The 19262-nt window shown below is 34.1% G+C and overlaps 1 protein-coding gene across 1 annotated transcript; it reads right to left on the bottom strand.

The window, feature by feature from the left end:
• Positions 1-29: 29 nt before the first annotated feature.
• On the bottom strand, positions 30-7372 carry LOC132184163 (transcription repressor KAN1). The gene is made up of 6 exons (XM_059597678.2): positions 6432-7372; positions 6248-6324; positions 5682-5727; positions 5166-5310; positions 812-905; positions 30-361 (listed from the first exon to the last, which is right to left on the bottom strand). Exons 1-6 carry the CDS (start codon positions 7093-7095, stop codon positions 254-256), a joined length of 1134 nt encoding a protein of 377 aa, XP_059453661.1. The 5' UTR covers positions 7096-7372; the 3' UTR covers positions 30-253.
• Positions 7373-19262: the final 11890 nt, after the last annotated feature.

Genomic DNA, 19262 nt, shown 5'->3' on the forward strand with positions numbered 1-19262 from the left:
TAATCACTTAAAAAAAAAAAAAAAAAAACTAATCATTAATCACATCACCTCACAATTACCAAGTGCAGCTTGAGCTAGCACAAGTATGTACACATCACATCATATGGCAAAAAACTTATAGAAGATGATTTTTTTTTCTTCTTTTTTAGTTTAGTGGCTAATTAATTAACCCACTGTACCTATATATATATATTTAGTGCCTGTTTCTTGCCATGAAAATACTAAAACAATTAGCCAATAATACTAACTCAAATTAGTCATGTTCTTTGCTGTGCCAGTCGGGTCTCCCTAAGGTGAACTCCAAGCTTGGATTCTTCAAGCTTGACCCTTTGGAGTTTATTGATTGAGTGAAATCACTTCCCTGCCACAAGTTTAGAAACTTATATCAATCATTTTTAGGTCACAGAAAAAAAGAAAAAAAAAAAAAAGTATAATCTGTGCTTGTTTTTGTAATTCTAAAAGTTGTCTCCCATTATACCTTTATGTCATATCATAATATATACTGTTTCAACTAAAAATTAAGCAAAAAACACAATCTAAAAAGTTTTATTAGATTTGATAAATCCTAAGGTATACCAAAAGCAAGGTTGAGCATATGGCATTAATACACATTAATGGACATGTTTGCTGGAGCTAGACATTCACATGATTGCATGGATTCGATATAATATGGTACATATTATATTCTAGCTAGACTAAATAAGCATATATATTCATATATATGCAAGCTAGCTGGTGCATGCGTGTGCGCAGATGATATATATAATAAATTAATTGCCTTTAAAAGGTATCACTAGCTTTAGGTGGCTACCTCAAATTGGTCTCCAGATCTTTGATGAGATGGCAGTGTTCCTGGTCTTAATCTATCCAGATTCCTTGAATTGGATTGCAACCATGCTCCTCTACTGCAACAATTCCATGAGATAATTAAATAGTTATTCTTCAATTATTCTGCCTACAAATTCCCAATGAACACCACTCTTACTACAATTGTTAATTGAATCATCAATCCAAGATCAACCCTAAATGTAAAATGCTGAGAAACATCAACTAAGAGGACCTTCTAAGAAATTAAGAGCATAATTCAATGTATTCAAAAATTCATTCAACAAAATCAAAGCACCATGGAAAAGTCTTTTGTCTATCATTTCAAACCACTCAAGGATGAACTCCACTGTGCCGTCAAAAACAAGTAATTATATATAAGTTCTTAAGTATCACAACCTAATCTGGATGATGATCGAATTCAAGTAGTAACGGGACAGCAATTCTTTAAGCAAATTAACACTGAAAATCTTTTCTTGTTTCCATGAATGAACAGAATGCACCAGGCCTTTAGCTTTGATATCAATCCATGCAGGTTAAGCCAATATACGAGGAAATATGCAGAAAGAGAATGAGCAAGAAGCTAAACACTAACTATATATAGAAACCAGGGAGGGAGGGAGAGATATAATTTTTATGTGTTGAAGATGTGGATTTTTTATAAGTACTTCCTAATAAAACTTGCGAATTAATCTCAATGAATATGTTAGCATCATAACAAAAGTTATGCACTTATGCAAACAATTACAACTGTAACTTTTTTTATTCTTCTTCTTTTTTAACCTAGCTCAGTTGTATCAACAAAGATTAGTTGCCAAGTAAAATAAATAGGGGATGGAATCATGGAAGCAGAAGGAACATGTTCATTACATGCAGTAGTGCTGGGAAAAGCTAGTAAAATATGCCCAACCAAGTCAGAGAATAGACAAGTGAAAGCATTAACGATGGGGTCATTGCGAATTCAGGCATGTAATTAAGTACTGATTCTTGCAGAAAGATTCTAAAGTATGTTTAGCTGCTAGAGAAGCATGAGAGTTATAGTAAGAAGATTCCTGAAGACTAGGGTTATTAGGGATATCATTGTTAGCAGCTGGATACTAACAATGACAGTTTATTAATTAGGGACGGCAATTAACAAGAGAAGAAGAGAAACACGGTAACTTTATGTGACACCCCAGAAACTTAGATCCATTTTGGGGAGATATATTGCATTTGCGATGGGCAGATTATAAAACAGCTCATAAGTCGCTTACTACACAAGACCGAACTTTATAAATGATTATGGGGAACATAGTACTCTAATTGTAACTTGACTAGTTATTTTAGAATGATAGTGTAGATGTAACTAGCATTTTTTTTTTTTTACTTTTATGTGGTTACACTCATGCTTGTGATCTCCATGAAGAATGCTTTAAAATAGCCCACCCTAATCCTCGGGTCCAACATTTGTTGTATATACACAGAGGAAATTCTCCAACATTTTAGAAAAAACCAAGTAAGTTCAATGATTTTTTGACAATCTTTAATGGAAAATGCTATGTGATATTCCGGTGTTCTCATAGTCCTAAAAGGATATTATTTTGTAAGAACCAAGTGAAAAAAATATAAGAGCTAGTTTCTTTTTTCATTTTTTATAAAATAATATTTATGCCACCTATGACCAAGAGAATACTAGGAGATTACCTAGTGTTCCCTATCTTTAATATCTTTAGGATGGTCCATATGGTATTTAAGCGACTTATAGTTTTGTATAAAATATGCATGTGGTCCTTATATTATGAATTAACTATATATCCGTACAATATATAATGGATTACAGGCAAACACTCGATGAAATCAAAAGGCATAACTATTAAAGCTGCATTGCATAAAGACACTCATTTTTAGAATTATAACAATTTCTTTTACAAGCTAGTAGCAAGAGTCCTTTATGTGGATTTCAAATCATTAATCAAAGTTATAATTAAGGAAAATGCATAGCATATAATTGCTGGAAGACATGTTCGGATATTATCTTAAACAAAATTCTAGCTAATCAAAAACAATATTTTGTTAGACTTGATCAATATTATTTTTTGGAAAAACATGGAAAACAATAAAATAAAAAATAGAACAAAACATATTTAACTTGATTTGATCACCAATTCTACAAGAACCCCACTAATAACAATATGATTACGAACCTTCATGAATTATATATAATAGTCAAACATAACACTCAAATTGCTGACCTAAAAACATAACCGGCAATTATACTTATTTAATTATAAGAGTAATATTAGAAATCACATTTTATTCTAACTACAACTATCTTGCAATGCTGATCATTGGACTAATCTTTGTCACCAAAAAAAAAAAAAATTAAAAAATCAATAGTTAATTGAAACTGCCATTTCAGAATAGTGAGATAACTGTAGACTGCTTATAATTATCAAGCATATATAACACTCACTAACTCAAGTCTGAAATAAACCTAATGATGCTCCCACACTAAGGCCTTGTTTTCGTGTGTGTTTGAGGGGTCTAAAAGTGTTTTTCACACTCAAAAAGTCCGTTAGAAGAAAAAAAAATATATATATATATATATCCGTTTCGTAAAAAAAAAATTGAAAACGTTTTTAAGGGTCCAAAAAGGTTAAAAATGGCCAAAACACTTTTTTTTAAAAAAGCTTAAAAATAAAATTATTATCAAAAAACACTTTTTAACTTAAAAGCTCTATTTCTCCACAAAAGCTAATTGACCTGATATACCACAAAAGCTATTATAGTATATTACACCTTCCTGCTTCTTCTTATTAATGTCAAGTTACCTTTATGGTGTAAGAGCCATTGAAGCATTCTTCTTATCAATTCCAAGAACCATTGAACTTAGCATTGCAATTAATGCTTTGTACCTTGAACTGTGTTACAAATGATCAACTTGTACAAAATTTTGAAAAAGCTTTTAAACGAATCCACAACATGAATTAATGTACAGCTTTGGAATTATTAAGTTGTTTGCCTAAAAGAATAAAAAGGATAAAAATTAATAATCATATCCAAGAGAAAAGATAATAGAGGGATGTGATAAAGTTAAAATTAAAGTCCAATATTGGGTGGGTGCATGGGTGTTTAAGTCCATATTGATTACTTAGATGAGATTGTATAAGTGACTTAAAAGAACTCTAATTATAACATTAAATTCCCTATGTCATGACAAAAAGGGTGGTACTAACTCTTAAATATTTTTTAAGGCATTAGTTTCAAAACATGGTTTTAATAAGGGTTTAGCTGCAAACAAGAAGTCCACAAAGAACATGGAAAAATGCAAAAAAAAAAAAAAATTGCATACATTATTTTGTACATTCTAATGAACTATTCAGACTAACAGGAGGACAGTATGACCTATGGAAGGATTTTACACCCTAAATGGAAGGATTTACACAAATGCCATTTTCTTTATGATCGAAAAATAATGCTATACATCAAATGACTCTAGTGTTATATACATAATTCAAATCTATAATATAAAAATTGCATACACTATTTTGTTATATGCTTGTTAATTTATATGTGTTTCAATTATATTAGTAAATTGAAACATGGTATCTAGTAGTATTATATATATATTCATCATCTTTATTATCATTACTCTCTGATTTCCCATGTTTTAGTTGATAATATATATAGTCTAAGCGCTCAGTCAAAGTAGGAGACAAACCACAACTTTAGGCTTTAGCTAATGATGATATACAAAGTGAAAGTTGGAAGTAATGTGAGTAAAAGTGATGGAAATCTTGGGCAAAAGAATATGAAGAAAAGGGTAATAATCCTAGTAGCTGACAGTTGAGTGCGAGGTGTATTATAATTATAATTATAATGTCAACTAGCTAATTAAAGGGAAAAGATCATCATCAAGTCAAAGAAGTGCTGTGCTTTTCAAAATATGTAAATTCCTTTTGAGAATATATAGGAGCCTTTTTTTAGTGTAAAGGGTAAATAACATAGAAGTAGTTACAAATTAATATATATGGGATATCATGAAAAGAAGAGGAAAAGGGTTTTGATGAGTCGCATTTAGCTTGTAATTTTCCAAGTTCCAAGGTTGTTTTCTTAACCTAAAAGAAAGTTGATTCAAAGCCACATGGATTGTGAAGAGGAAAGCAGAGAAAGAAAGAAAGCAAATGAAAAGCGAAAGCTGCCAGAAAGAAACTCTTTTAAGTTTCAGAAAAAAGACAACCTTGTCTGGAGATTTCCAAAGCTAAAGGCACTACTCATGCATTGAACTCAATGAGTACAATCAACCTCAAACAATACCAGTTAATGCAGAGAGAGAGAGAGAGAGAAAGAGAGCTAATTACCTTGAAGGGTTACTCCAAAGATTAGAAAGGTATCCCACTTCATGTTCTAAAGCTGCATTTGAAGCTTTTTTTTGACTTTGTAAATAGTTGTCGTTATGATGTGGAGCTGGGGGTGTGTTCAAGAAATCTTCATCTCCAGATCCATCTGATACAAGCCTCGAAAAATTAGGTCAAGATTGTAATATATGCATTCAAAAGAATACTTTTACTTGATTTGGAGTTTTTCTTACGTATTATAAATTGCATTTTAATCACCCATGTATGTTGACACTTGAACTAATCTACATCTCACACACAAAGAATAAAGAAAAGCTTCAACATTTTTTTTTTTGCAGCTTTAAACATGTCATGCATATATAAATATGTACATGTAAGGCACATACGTACATCTGCAATTATAAATATACTAATTGTGAAGCATAAAGCAAAACGAGGAATATTTTAATAATTCAAACTTGTAGCGGAAATCAGGGAGTTAAATAAGGGCAACAAAGATGGCTAAGCAATGTGAATTACCTGAGGAAGCTGCAGGTTTGTCAGTGTTCTTAACAGTCCGATACATCTGCCAAGCAATTAAGCAAATATTATAAAACAAGAAAACACCATTAAATAAAATAAATTAAAAGTAGAAACAAGAAGAAAAAAAAATGTAATAAAATCCCAGTCAAAAAAAAATATCAAATCAGATGCTTGGCTTTCTGGATTTTTCTTGGTTTCTTTAATAGCCACGAGGTTGATGTTTGGTAAGGTCAGTAATTGCTTCTATTATTGAGAAATGATGGCTACTTTTTCTCTCTCTCTCTCTAAAAGTAGAAGTTGTCCTGTTTCATAAAGAACAGACTCAACTGTTCATTCATTCACTGACTTCATCGGCCCCTGTGCCACATGGATTGACAAAGTCTTCACCGCACCTCCACACCCAAATTTCTTAGAATTTTCAAAATATGGCTTATTTTAGATGTGCAGATGAGATTAACTAAATTTATGAATTTCAGAATCTTAAATTTTAAAAAATTTGTGGGAAATATCAGTCTGATAGAGAGAAAGAGAGAAAAGAAAGAAATGGGCGTTTTCAGCTGTACCTGTAAATGGCTCTTGACATGAGCAAGTGTTAGATCTTTTACATCCATGAGCTCTAAAACTGACTTTGGAGTAGCCCCTAATAGTGAACAATACAATTGCAAACGATTAAACCAAAAAGCTCAAGAAAGAAAATATAGGTTAAGAAAATAGTAGAGAGAGGGGTCTGTATATATATATATATACTTTCATGGCCACCAAGGAGCTCTACAGCATGGACAAAACGGGCATGGAGAGAAGTTGTCCAACGCATTCTTGGTGCCCTCATATTCCTCTTACTCTGCAGCTTTGGCATACACCTTGATCTCATAAACCCATTTGAGAAATCTTGCTGAAACTGCTGGGGTCTTAGAGTCTCCATGGTTATCCCATTATACCTCGACATGGCTTCAAAACCTGAAGGAACACGACAAGGCCTGAAGGAGGAAGCACAAGATGGAGGATACGCTGCCGTTTGTGTGAAGCGATCCAAAGGTGAAAACGGGAAGGAAGAATTATTGTAAACCGGAATTCCCTTTATGGCCTTGACAGTTGCCCCCTGATGATCAGAAACATTAAGAAGTGAAATCCCACGATTTATGTGAACCTGTTGATCCGCTGCGGTGAGGAAGTTTCTTCTCCATGGACTCTCAGCCTCCAAAGCGGTTGATAGAGAGAGGTCGGTGTCAGCTGGTCTGATGGAGATGGAGCTGTCGCTGTGTGATTTCTGCCAAATATCGAAGCTGGAATCGGCTTCATTCGTGGCGGTGCAAATTGAGGAAGGAGCACTCTTTGGAGGGCTTATGTGGAGTGAAAGATCAGGAATCTGATGCAAAGAAGAGGGTCTCTCAAAAACCTCTTTCCGAGACATTTTTATTATTCTCAAGCCTCCTCCCTCCACTTAGATTTTAAGAAGAAGAATATCCGAGTGATTTTTTGTAGAGCAGGGAGAGAGGAAAAAAGGAAGACTTTTTTTTTTTTCTTCTCTTCTTCAAGAAACAGACATCCTCAGAGAGAAAGAGAAATAAAGAATAAGAGAAAATAAAAATGGAATAGATAGAGAAGGAGAAAGATTTTGGTATGTGTTCCTCCTACCTCGAGAGTATATATAGGAAAACGACACTCCAACAGAGGCTCTGTCTCTCACTCACTCCCTTTCCTTTTCTCCATAGTCAATACACGCAAAACTACAAATATTTATTAGGCTACGCCATTTGTTTTATTTCCCCGGAGCCGACGGGTTAAAAAATACACGAGAGAGAAAGAGGGGCTTTTCTATAATTATTTTTCTCTCACGTGAAAACAAAATAATATATATATATATATATATATATATATATATATATTGACATGGTGCTGTGACCAATTAGATTACATGATGACTGCAAAATGTGGACTTTTTTGTAGTTAAAGGCCTAAGAATAGTTCTTTATGGCCTTATTGCACGGGCATATTGTAAGCTGGAGGAAATAGTTAGAGGATATACAAATCTAGGAGGGCTTGGGGTGAGGATCTCAAAATCCAATTTGTTATATATGCTCATGCCATGATTATTGTGTTCTATATACTACTTTTAATTAAATGATTTGATGGTTTTTTTTTTCTTTTTTTTTTTTAAGCATTCCAAAAATTTACCACGTTGATTGAAATACGGGGTGTCACATGCCTTCGATTGCTGATATGACAATCATATCTTGTGTTTTGTGCACATAAGATGCAAGTCTTGTTCTACATTAGATGTTGATAATTTGTGTTGTGTATGAGTGGTTCACATGAAACAAGTTGGAAATGCCACGTATATATTGTCAATTGTTGATATGACAATCCCACCTTGAGTCTTGTGTAAACAAAATACAAAGCTAGGCCATGCCCTTAAATTTTCCAATTTATCCAAAAAGTTGGAGAAGGGAGTGATGTAGGATAGACTATGGGGGCAAACATAAAGTTAATTTATCTTTTAAATCTTGAAAAACTTCACTTAACCTCCGTAGCTATAAAGTTTATATTGGCTTAGGAGCAAGTTCCCTCATGTTATTCCCACTAGCTACTAGTGGAAGGGGGTCAGCTATCCTATTTCCTATCTATTATGAAGTTGAGAAATCATGACCAATTACATCCAAGAATCCTAAAATTAAAGTAAGGTCCTATGTAGTTTATCATGTAATTCTCTTTTTTTAATAATAATAATAATAATAAGCAAGGTCCGAGTTCATGGCTGCATGTGTACGTGTGGGTGAGTTCAACCCTTTTTTTTTTAAAATAAAAAAAGAGAACATTTTGGAAAATGACATTGCAAATTTTCAAACTTCAGGGTAATATTAATTGCAAAACCGCTTATACATGGGGTATAAGTGAAGTTTTCCCTTTACATTTTTTTCTTCTCTTAATTTATTTCACTTATAGATTGAAGGAGCCTTTTATAAATTTAAGGATTTGCTTCTAACTATGATGAAATCTAACCTTGCACACTTTCACTTCTACATCAAGAATTGTATTTGAGCTTGTTTGTCCTATATATATAGTGATAGACAAAAACAACCCGCCTTATAACTAACACGATCCTTGAAAGTAAGCCTTAAAGGGTGACAATTCAAGCCATAAAGGATTCCATAAGATTCATAATATGCTCATCAACCCAATATTGAATTTCAACAAGAATGGTGTTGGTGATAGGAATAATCAGGCTGGAGATTGAGCTTATAGCCAACCAGTCAAGTCTATCAACAATTGTAAAAGAAAAATGAAAAAAAAAAAAAAAAAAAACCCCAATTAAGAGTTGATTTTCACTACCACGTCATCCCAGTATACTAAAAATAATTACTCTTCTTAATTTATATGATATTTCATAGCTTGATAGTATATATTATACATGTGTGTGTTGGGGAGGATTCTTGACCTCTAGGGCTGCTTTGAGTTTGTGAAGATGAGTGGAGATTTCAAGGTGCAACTTGTGTCAGATAAGCTTGCAGTCATGTGACGAAAGATATATAATATTTAGAATGCTAAACAATAAGGATAAAAACTTTCTCATGGCTAAGAATGAAAAAGATGGTGGTTAATCTTTTCTCCACATGATTATGTTTAAATATTGTTTGGCAAAGATCTTGAGAAGAAGATTGAATGGCTTGAGAGAGACCTTGTGAAAATTATTTATTTGTTTGTTTGTTAATTTTGGATAGTTTTTGTGTATTTTCTGATTTCTAGATTTTGGTTTTATTTTCTTATTATAAATTATCCCCAAGGTTTTCCTGATCAAATTAATTAGGGTAATCTTATGTTAAAAATACCAGTTGATATATATATGTTCAGAAATATACTTGATGGAAAAATAAGTTTTCAAGTGACTTGAAATCGGCCTACGGGATATCAACATATATAAAATGAAAATCAATACGCCTTTTGTCAATACAATTTATTCTTGAAATTCAATGAATATATCAGTTATGAACTTAAGGGTTTGCATCAAATTAATTAGGGAAAATTTCACTTAAAGTACGTTTGGGATTGCGATTTCAAAAACAAAAAATACAATTTTAAACAAAATCCCAGAAAATGAATTATTTGAGATTGTATAAACAAAAAGTATGTTTAGGATTGTGATTTCATAAACAAAAAAAATACAATTTTAAACAAAATCCCAGTAAATACATGCTTTTTTGAAAACACACAATTTTAAAGGCTAAATTGCAATTTTACAAGTCAAACCATGATTATGCCAAACGCTTAATCATGTTTTTAAAATTATATTTTCAAATCGCACATTTTAAAATTGTTACTTTTAAATAATACTTTTTGAAATCGCAATAAACCTAAACGGACCCTTAATTAACCCCCTCCTGATTGTTGCTCCTTTTGAACTTACCCCCTAATTAAGATAAATAGTGTATCTATCTTTCAATTTTTTTCAACTTCACTCTGCACGCATCCGTTAGGATTTTTCTTTAATTCTTTCAAAATTTCAAAAATATCCCTACTTTTTTGAAAGATTGAGGGTCTTTTTTTTTACCTAAAAAAAAAAGAGAGATTTTGTGAATTTTGCCACCCAAAAAATTAAAAGATAGATACACTAAAAATTGAGAGTTTTTAAATTTACGGGATAATTAGAAATGGAGAGCCCCTACTATTAGGTCCTAGTGTAAACCAGCCCTTTTACAGCATCTAATCACCATGTGACACAACATCAATTTAAGAAAAATACAAAAAATAAAAGTGAAAACAACCATACCAAATCAAAATGAGAAAGAGAACCCTAAATCTCGTGGCTAGCCAGACCCAACGATACCCATGTTGTGGGTCTGGCGAGACCCACGACGCCGTGGTTGGCATGACCCATGGGTCTGGCCGGCCATGACCTGCCTCAAAACTCTTTTCTAATGCCTCTTCCGGCTGGGTCTGGCTAGCCGTGACCCGCCTCAAAATCTGTTTATAATGCTTCAAAACTTGTTTCTAATGCCTCAAAACTCATTTTCGAATTCAAAACTAAAACCTAGAAGTGAAAGATTAATCCTTTAGAGATTTTATCATCCTAAAGGCCGAAAAAGGTGACTCACGGCGCCAGAGAAGGTGACTCATGGCTGGGTCACGGCCAGACCTACCCACGACTGGGTGGCTAGGTGTTTTCTCTGAATCTCTTTCTCACTTTGAGTTCAAATGAGCTCAAACCTAGTGTATTTTGGTCCAAGTTATTTTTGTGCACTTTTTATGATTTTGCTTATATGTTAGTTATTGATTGAGAGCTGTTAAAATGAGGTTTTAAGGCTCATCCTGATATAAGTTAAACTCTTACAAATGTGATAAAAGTTAAGTTTCCTCTATTATTAATTATGTGTAGAGAAAATTATATAATCTTTCGCACTTTCTATTTTGTATTATCGTGGAACAAAAAGATGATTATCTAATTAAATCCCATATATGGAGGGAAACATTATCTTGTGACACATGTCAGCACAAAACTTAGCTGTCATGAAAAGCCAGTGAGCTTGGAGGTGATTGTAGCATTAATTCTATTTAACAAATGAATAAAAAGAGTGGGTGTAATAGTCAAGAAATATTGATTAATTAGGTGGACCCATTGACCTGAATGTGTGCTCGAGCCCTAAAGGGTTGTTTGTTTGCTTTCATATGGCTGTCATCGTAAACCCTAATTCCACATACCTTTGTAAGTTTCTTATTCCTTTTCATCCTCTCCCAAATATTCCCTTCTAATCCTCTCTCTCTCTCTCTCAACATTTTCTATGATTTGGCGTATATATTATGCCATCCCCCACATGACCAACTCTGCACCCTCATTGACTACAACCTTGATGAATTTCAAAGCTCAAGGCCACATCACATGATAAAAACAACACAGAAATCCCTTTTTCTTATTCCAGGAAATTCATCTTTTTCTTTGCTTTCTTTAATGCATTCAGTGGATGTACATTAAACATATATCGTCGAGCACAACCCTCTAGGTCACAACAATTAAGATGATTGATGATGCTAACCTGCCCTCCGAGTTGCAAGGCCCCATGTCCAAATCTTATTATTTCAAGTTGCATATATGTATATATTAAACAATCTGAAATAAAATTTTCTAGGGTTGGGCATTTCCCGCCCGCTGATATCGCCCCAACTCGTTATTTTTTAGCCGACTTGAGCCGCTTGCTCAGCTCCCAGCATGCCCCAACTCGAGATCGGTAAAGATTTTGGTTTATGACTCAGGCCAAGGCGAAATTCAAAATCTGAATTTCGAAAACCACCAAATTTTCACTCGAAGGGGTACATTGGTAACTAGCCCGAGCTGAATGAGAAACTAAGGTAGATCGCGCTAAACTTGGGGTCATTTAATGTAATACCTCACTCAAATACATAGCAAACCCCGAATTTAAACAAAACGTAATAAAAAATACAAACAAAATTTAGGTTAGTAAGTATGTAAAGTAAAGGTAATAATAAGTACGGGTATTAGACTAATAATTATGAAAACAAAGGAAATAAGAGTTCGTAACACTTAGGAGTTTTGGATCATGTCTTATTCAAACGAGACAACTCAATTGAACATGCCGCATAGGATGCCATCATGCCACAATTAAATAATTTGTAAATATCGTTCGAACATGACACAAGTCGTTCAAACGAGAACGTCCTTTATGCAAAAATAATACTTCTAAATGGATCTCCAAATTTTAGGGGAGAGTCTTTTTAAACCTTGGAGAACCCTATACATTCCATTCCACCGATCTCGATCTACTTCCGACCGCCAATAGGGAGAGTAAGGTGAGGGAGAGGAAGAGAAAGGGGAGAAAGGAGAGATCATCTAGGAGTTTGAGTCAAAGAGCTAGATCGAGTTTTGTGGAGTCATTAATTAACATGAGAGAAAATAAATCAAGATTATTTTTCTTAATTTTTTTTTTTCTTGTTTGGCCGTTGAATTTAACATTCGATCCACACCATTTGGTCAAGTACTATCTATATTCCTCATGTCGGTAGGCTTGGTAAAATAATAGAAAAACTGTAGTAGGGATTTCAATTGGCTTAACATTTGGCCCCATTTATGGAATTATTGAAACCTCAAAGCAATTAGAAGCCACTCATGTCTTAAAAGTAACTTTTGACAAACGTCTACTACCTTCTACTTGCTGTCTCTCTCTCTCTCTCTCTCTCTCTCTCTCTCTATCTATATATCTATATAAGTCAGCATAATATATTGTTAAAAGGCTTATATGAATTAATTCCACGACACGTAGATATATGCAGCTTTCTTTTCCAAATTCCCGATGCTAAATGCCTTCTAATGTCTCTCGGCCTCCTCTCTTATTCCCTTGCTTTAACCAAATATATTCCTGATTCAAATTGTTTTCCAGTGCATAATGTTTCACAGGAACCATTAAAGAATTTTACATAAATTAAAGATGCCTTTTATAATGTCTTTCGTGGAGTACTGACAAGGATTATCTGTTAGAAAATCTAATTTAGAATCGGTGATATGCGAAAAATGAGAAGAAAGCAAAAACAAGCAATAAAAATTTTAGAGATTTACCTGGTTCATCACTAAGGGCTACATCCACAGAGTCAGGGATGGAGGAAGGGGGGGACTGGCAGGCCCGCCCCCCCAAATGACAAGAAAAAAAATTTTCTAAGGTAAAAAAATTAAAAAATAAATAAATAAAAATAAAATAAAATTTATAGTTAAATTTTTTGCAAATTGGCCGTTACCAACTAAATTTTTTAGACATGAGCCCCTGCCCATTTGCAAGGCTGGCTCCATCTCTGGACAAAGTTTCAGCAAAATTTCACTAGTTTTTGAGAAACAATGCTGTCAATGCAGAATGTGTCAATTACTTCCGTACAAAACCCTAAAGTCTCCTTGGATTAAGCCTAAAAACAAAAAAACAAAAAACAAAAAACAAACCATGCTCCAATAGCCTAACATCCTTTTCATTTCAAATGAATTGGATGCTTAGAAAAAAAAAATGAAATGGATATTAGTTATTTTACGGTCGAGATTTAAAGTTATGGCATCTAACGATGTACATAAAATGAAATGGTTAATATCCATTTCATAGTCAGGATTCAAAATTGGTACATCTAATGATATACATAAATTAATGTTGGCTCGAATTTGTTTAGAATAAGCTTGTATATTGAATCACACAGTATAATGTACATAAGGGGCCTATATATATAGGCTAATCATACAGACCTAGTAGAATAAGGAAATGATACAGACCTAGTAGAATAAGGAAAGGTAAACCTAGTAAACCTAGCAAAGTAAATAACCCTTAAGATAAGATTCGTAACAGCCCTCCTCAAGCTCAAGGTGGAGTATGAGAGACCAACTTGAGGTTGGACACAAGATCACGAAAACGCCCTGGTGGATGTGACTTTGTAAAGATGTCCGCGAGCTGATCATAGGACGTGACAGAATGAAGCTGCAGTGAGCCCTGAAGAAGATGATGACGGACAAAATGACAATCAATCTCAATATGTTTGGTCTATTCATGAAAAACATCATTATAAGCAATTGGAATAGCACCCTTGTTGTCACAGTATACAGGAGTAGCAGAAGAAAGAGAGACACTCATATCCTGTAACAGCCATTGCAACCAAAGAAGTTCCGCCGTACCGTCAGCTAGAGCACGATATTCTGCCTTGGTGCTAGATCGAGCAACAACAGTTTGTTTTTTACTTCGCCAAGAGATAAGCGAGATGCCAAGTAGAAAACAATAACTAGTGGTAGAGCGACGATTTGTCAGATTACCCACCCAATCAGCATCAGTATATGCATGCAGCTGAAGAGGAGATTGAGAGGAGAAATAGAGCCCATGAAATAATGTCCCCTTCAAGTATCGAAGGATGCAGAGGACAGCTAAGAAATGAGTGGAGTGAGGAGCATCCATAAACTGACTCACCTGATAGACAACATACGAGATATCAGGTAGAGTGACAATAAGGTAGACAAGACTGCCAAATAAATGCCGATATAAGGTAAAATCGCGAAGAGGCTCACCATCATGAGGAGTGAGACGAGTATTAAGCTCAGTCGCTGTGTCGACAATCTTACTGTCTGTGAGATTGGCTCGGGAAAGCAGATCAAATAGATACTTGGCCTGTGTCAAATAATAACCATCAAAAGAAGAGGAGATCTCAAGACCAAGAAAATAGCTGAGAGGGCCAAGATCTTTCATTTCAAAGTGCTGACTGAGAAACTGTTTAAGTTCCTGAATATCAGTGATATCATCTCTAGTGATAATCATGTCATCAACATATAGTAGAAGAAGTATGATACCCTGGTCTGTGCGGCGAATAAACACGGCTAAATCATAAGAGCTGATGGAGTAGCCAAGGTGAGAGATAGTAGCGCTAAACTCGAAGAAGATGACAAACCTTGTTTGTAGGATGAGATAATCCATGAGGTGGCTGCATATAGACTTCTTCACTTAAATCACCATTAAAGAATGCATTTTTTACATCCATTTGACAAAGTGACCAATGTCGAGAGGCTACAACAGCCAACAGAACACGCAAAGAAGATAGGCAAGTAACTGGAGCAAAAGTCTCCTCATAATCCACACCATATTCCTGAGTAAAACCTCTGGTCACAAGTCGCGCCTTGTACCTGTCAACAGTACCATTGGAACAAGTCTTGATTTTGTAAACCCACTTACACCCAACCACAGATTTTCCAAGAGGTAAGTCAACCAGATCTCATGTATTGTTCTTATGTAAAGCATCAAGTTCCTCTTTCATCGCAACCTGCCAAAGAGGATTAGTGGAGGCCTTACGAAAGGAGTGGAGCTCATGCAAGGTAACTAAGGCATGAAAGCAATGAAAATCTTGTAAATGGGATGGGAGAGATCTTACTCGGGTGGATCGGCGAATGTCAAGTGGTGGAGTGCAGACCGGATCCTCGGATGGAACAGAACCTCGGGACGCAAATGAAATGGTGTAGAGGGCATCTAATGACTACTGTTCGAGCAAGAGAGACTCTAGCAAGACATTGCTAGTGGGAGTTAAAGAAAGAGGAATCTCAAGAAGGGTAGTAAAGAGAGGGAAGGATGGCATGCTGAATTTTTCAATTTCGTGGAATAGTCGATGCTCCTAAAAAATTACATGACGGGAGATGCGAAGATGACGAGACACAGGATCATAACACTAGTAGCCCTTTTGTTCCACTCCACGTCCAAGAAAACAACACAACCGAGAACGAGGCTCAAGTTTGGTGCACTCATGAGGCTAGAGTAAAACAAAACAGGTAGAACCAAAGACACAAAGATGGTGATATGAAGAAATAGAGCCAAACAACCGCTCGTGAGGAGTGCAATTATCAAGGATAGGGGTAGGCAACCTATTGATAGTGTAGACAGCCTTGAGAGTGGCATCACCCCAAACGAGGTAGGAACATATGTGAAAATGAGAAGAGCACGGACAATGTCTAAAATGTGCCTAAGTTTATGTTCAACTTGACCATTTTGTTGTGAGGTGCCTAGACACGACAAGTGAGGAACAATGCCATAATGTTTGAGAATGGCTTGAAAATCATGCTAAGTATATTTTAAAGCATTATCAGAACGAAAAGCTTTGATGAGTTTTGAAAATTGGGTTTCAACCATTTTGACAAAAGTATGATAAATATCCAATAATTCAGAACGAGATTCATTAAAAATACTCAAGTGTAACGAGAGAAATCATCAACAAAAATCATAAAATAACGTGAACCACTCATACTAGCAACAGGAGAAGGTCTCCAAACATCAAAATGAATTAAATCAAAAGAAGTACTAGCATGAGACTCACTATTATTAAATGGCAAAGCCGGTTGTTTACCAAATTGACATGAAATACAATCAAAAGAACTATTAGACACTAAAGAAAAAATAATGTAGCATCATATATATCGTTAAATGTGCAAACTTTAAATCATAACAATAAAATAGAGATGATCCTATTCTGTACATATATTAAATATTAATTTCTTTTTCTCATAATTGTTGTAGAGTATATATAAACACCATGATGGAAGTTCTGTAGATTTATTTGAGTTTAATTAGATGAAAAAATTAGTTGGGGACCACCCCTTATGAAGCGTAGGTCACTAAATCCAATTCTTCTTACCCTTTTCCCCTCCCTCCTTGTACATGGACATGTTAAAATAAATAAATACATGCATGAGTGACATAAATTGAGTTAAAACAAAGATGCAATCTGATTGACACTTTAAAATAATTATCTCACATGAGTTGGGTTAGAAAATCAAGAAGAAACCATTGGAATTATATAATAGGCTAATTAAATGTTAGAGTTTACCATGGGCTTTCGGACATCAGGATTAGAATTAGTAGTCTAGGGGTGAAAAGGCAATTAGTAAAATTTACTAACTGTCTTCGCTAACTGCCTAGATGGTTAACTGGTAGTCAGCGGCTAATAACCCTAATAACCGCTAATCAATTTTTTTAAAAAAAATTTAAAAAAAAATTAGAAACAAAAAACAAAACGATGTCATTTATATGGTAATATAATAATAACCTACTACATACGACATTGTTTCATATATATATATATATGCGGTTAGCAGTTTTTTCAAAATCTAAAACCGCTAACCATAACAATTTTTCCTAATCGCCTTTAAAAGCGGTAGTAGTTAGTACGATTAGCGGTTAGCGGGCCGTTAATAACCGCCCGCATTAATTTCACCCCTAAGAATTACATTGATTCTTATCCACTTTGTTATCTGAATTTCGTTTTCTCTCTTATTTGTTTAAGGTCAATTTTCCTCTATAATATTTAATTTTGGATAGGTATTACATAATTTTAATTAGCTCTTTATTTTTGAGTAATGTTAGGAATCATCTTTTTATCCTCCTAAAGTTGATGTGGTTTTTAAAGTCACCATTGACTTTTAGATGAATCATACTTGAATTTTGATTCAATGGTGATTTTAAAAGCCACATCAACTTTAGAAGGATAAAAGGATGATTCCTAACATTACTCTTTATTTTGATATATAGTTGAGCTTTTTGATTTTTGATTTTCAGTACTTTGCCAATAATTATTGGAAAAAATCATATTTATCCCTTAGGTTTTCATCAAATTTTGATTTAGTCGATGGGTTTCTAATTTTAAGAATAAAATCATTATGTTTTGCCTATATTATAAATAAGTCATACTGTTACTTTACCGTCAAAGTTAACAGTTTGTCATCTAGCCACGCATATCTTATATAACACGTACATCAATAACCGCATCAGCAATCCAATGACAATCCATGTTAACAAGTGCCACTCATCATCTATAAATAAAAATAATAAATAAATAAAAGCAAAAGGCTAAGTACCAACACTACATGAATACGCGAGTCCTTGGATTGCACACAACGAAAAGAGTTCAACAAAAACTAAAACGCCTTACCCATAAACCTATTCTTGAGTCCGTACGAATAGACTAAACAAAATCCCTACTCCAAGTTATCCATCAGTAGTAATCGGTAGGATATCAATATGAAAACACCAAAACTTATGTGAGATATCTTTAGCCAATGAAAACATTCTTATGCTACAGAGGTTGTAACGCTCTCAAATTTACCATTGATTAAATTTGATCAACTTGGAGAGTGCTACTGGTAATATCTACGGACCAATTAACTGATCAAAGTAAGAACATGCAAAAATCGAAAATACAAGATCTGAGATTGCTACAAGTATACTTATCCATGAATGGAAATATGTATCATAAATTACAGACTTTGAGCTTCCAACAACATTCTATAAACATCAAACGAATATCTACCCAAACCTGATCATAATGCAAGTGATTCACTTGGCGTCTGCATCCTAGGAATTTTCACACTCTATGATCCGAAAACTTGCTAAACCACAAAACACTTAAGTATTTGGGAGGTGGAGGGAAAGTAACTGTGTAAGTCCATGACTTACTAAGTGAATTATCACATAACTAGTTTATGTAATGAGCTTTAGGTAACAGTTCATAGCTCAGAAATATTAGACATGAGTTTTCACAAATATAATGTGAATTGTCTCCACTATTATATCATTAAAATATTGTTTATCTCAAAGAAGTAATGTGGCATAATTTCGGTAACAACCACTGATATTTTAATACAGAAAAATCATGTTAGATACTGTTAAAGTATTATAAATAATTAAATTTACATATTCTTATTATAAGCTTAAGTTTTTAGGATAAGAATATTTTTCACTTAATTCGATTTAGGTCCAATTCCAGTTGAAACTATACCTGAAGAGTGGGACACGTGTTACTTATGTCTTGTTACGAGATAAATGTCACAATCTCAACAAAATTGGACCCAAGACAACTCTTTTTCATATTATTTCTTTTTGTCTAAACAACTATTTTTCCTACTTACTTTAAAGATATGCATGTTGATGACAAGATAACTTTGATTAGAAATTGCCTGAATTGAATTATGATGTCTTCCTCATGATAGACTATTACATAAATAGGAGACTCCCCCATTAATGTCCGGTAGTTAAAAATGGAAAATAAATTATTTGGCCTTGGTCAAGGGTTTATTTGGGC

The sequence above is a fragment of the Corylus avellana genome, chromosome 7, assembly GCF_965113065.1.
Source record: "Corylus avellana chromosome 7, dhCorAvel1.hap1.2, whole genome shotgun sequence".
Classification (NCBI taxonomy): Eukaryota; Viridiplantae; Streptophyta; class Magnoliopsida; order Fagales; family Betulaceae; genus Corylus; species Corylus avellana.